Consider the following 2013-nt stretch of genomic DNA (forward strand, 5'->3'; position numbering starts at 1 on the left):
CGGAAGTTATTGCCCTTAAAGAAGCAATTCAGGGAGCTATAACCTTGAATCTCCGACAAGTTATTTTTGAAAGTGATTCCCAAATGGTAGTTCAAGCTCTTCGAACGAAGCCCACAGGTAGATCCGAGTTTAGTCTTATTGTTTCTTCTTTACAAACCGTATTGCTTTCTTATCCTAACTTTGAGGTGAAGTTTATTAAACGTCAAGCGAGTTCGATTGTCTACTCGTTAGGGAAGGCGGTCAATTCTTGGTCAAGGCGTAGTAGTTTTCATTTGATACCTCCTTGTATTGACCATCTTTTGATTAATGATATGAGTTAAGTTTGTTTTTGTCAAAAAACTAATAGATAAATTTTGTTGATTGACTCATTTAATTTGGGGATCATTGTTATTTGAAAGTTTTTGCTTATTTAGTAGTCTAATTAATTAGACAAATTTCAATTCTCAAAGTTAAAATGTTCTTACACATCTAAATTAACTTAACATTACTTTTATTATTTGAAAATTTATTATGAAATACAAAAAAGAAAGAAAAAGAAAAGCAGTTCCTTAGGCTGGCACACAAAAGCAATCTCACTTGCCACTACAATATAACATAACATAACATACCTTTCTTCTCATGTAAACCTGTCTTTTTTTCTCTCCACGTTTAGCATATCCTTTACCTCCTTAACGACCAAGCAATTCATCATCTACTTATTACCAAACTTCACAACAAAACTTAAAAATTAAATTTCAAAGAATCATGGGAGCTGATTGGGGACCAGTTATTGTTGCTGTTGCTTTGTTCATTGTCTTGTCACCAGGGTTGCTCTTCCAGTTTCCAGCAAGGAGTAGAGTTGTGGAATTTGGTAACATGAGTACTAGTGGAATTTCTATTCTGATTCATGCTATTATATATTTTTGTATACTTACTATCTTAATTGTTGCAATTGGTATTCATGTACACTTTAACTGAATCCAGATTTTCATGCAAAGAAAAATAATTGAATTAAATTTTGTTTGTTAGACATGACAAACATGCCATAAGTATGTTTGTGTTTACATTATTATTATTTTTTTTTGTTGTGTTTTTGGTTTCATTTTAAGGTTTCTTACATCGGTTTGTTCAACGATGATGTAATAATATTGAGTTATTGTTCAGAAAGAAAAAAAGATATGTAACTATAGGAATTATATATTTTGTTACTATATAATTTTTTATTTTATTTTTTGTCTCAATTTTTTAATTCTTAAGAGAATGAGTCCATATTAATTTGTAATTTAATGTGAGGTGAATAAGATATGGCCCCTCCTAGAAAAGAAAAGTTAGAAAGAGTAAAGTGTTGGATACAATAATTAATCTGAGAGGATGCGAATTTGCAGCTATGTCTTGGTGTAAAGCATGATGCAGGGATTACAAAAGCAAACTTGTAACTTTCCATGGTGAGTCAGAGGTGTTTTCCTTTTGCGGAAATGAGATAGGTGTGTTTGATATGCATATTTAAAGATATATAGATATAAAAAATAGATAGTGGATCTCACTATTAAGTAGATTAATTGGATTCTACCTTTGTTTTAAAAATCTGACCAAATCAGTCCGTCAAATTGATCGAATCGGGAATCGAAAGGATCATCGGCCTAGTTCAATTGTTGGATTGAATATATTATTGAACCAATGAAAATCGACTAAAATCGAATAAAATCGATAAATCAACAGGTTAAATCTATATTTTTTCTAATAAAACAACTTCGTTTTGATAGCTTAAAAAAATAAAATTAAAATATAAGTAGATTTTGTTCAACACTTATTTAAAACAATTTTTCATTGTTCGCAATTAAACATTCTTAAAATTTATTTGGATTAATATTTTATATTTTATATTATTTTGTTGTGTGTGATGATTATGTTTAAAATTTAAGTTTAAGGAATCAATGTGTGAAGTTAGGGTATTAGAAAATTGTGTAGATATAGTAATATTTTTTAGAGACAAAGTCATCCGGTTCGACCGATTTAATAAATATATAATTTATC

At 29.4% G+C, this 2013-nt stretch overlaps 1 protein-coding gene across 1 annotated transcript; it reads left to right on the forward strand.

The window, feature by feature from the left end:
* The first annotated feature begins 550 nt into the window (after positions 1-550).
* On the forward strand, positions 551-1203 carry LOC131633267 (uncharacterized). The gene has a single exon (XM_058903978.1). It carries the CDS (start codon positions 745-747, stop codon positions 955-957), a length of 213 nt encoding a protein of 70 aa, XP_058759961.1. The 5' UTR covers positions 551-744; the 3' UTR covers positions 958-1203.
* The last annotated feature ends 810 nt before the right edge of the window (positions 1204-2013 follow it).

This window comes from Vicia villosa, unplaced genomic scaffold (genome assembly GCF_029867415.1).
Source record: "Vicia villosa cultivar HV-30 ecotype Madison, WI unplaced genomic scaffold, Vvil1.0 ctg.001102F_1_1, whole genome shotgun sequence".
In the NCBI taxonomy this organism is placed as follows: Eukaryota; Viridiplantae; Streptophyta; class Magnoliopsida; order Fabales; family Fabaceae; genus Vicia; species Vicia villosa.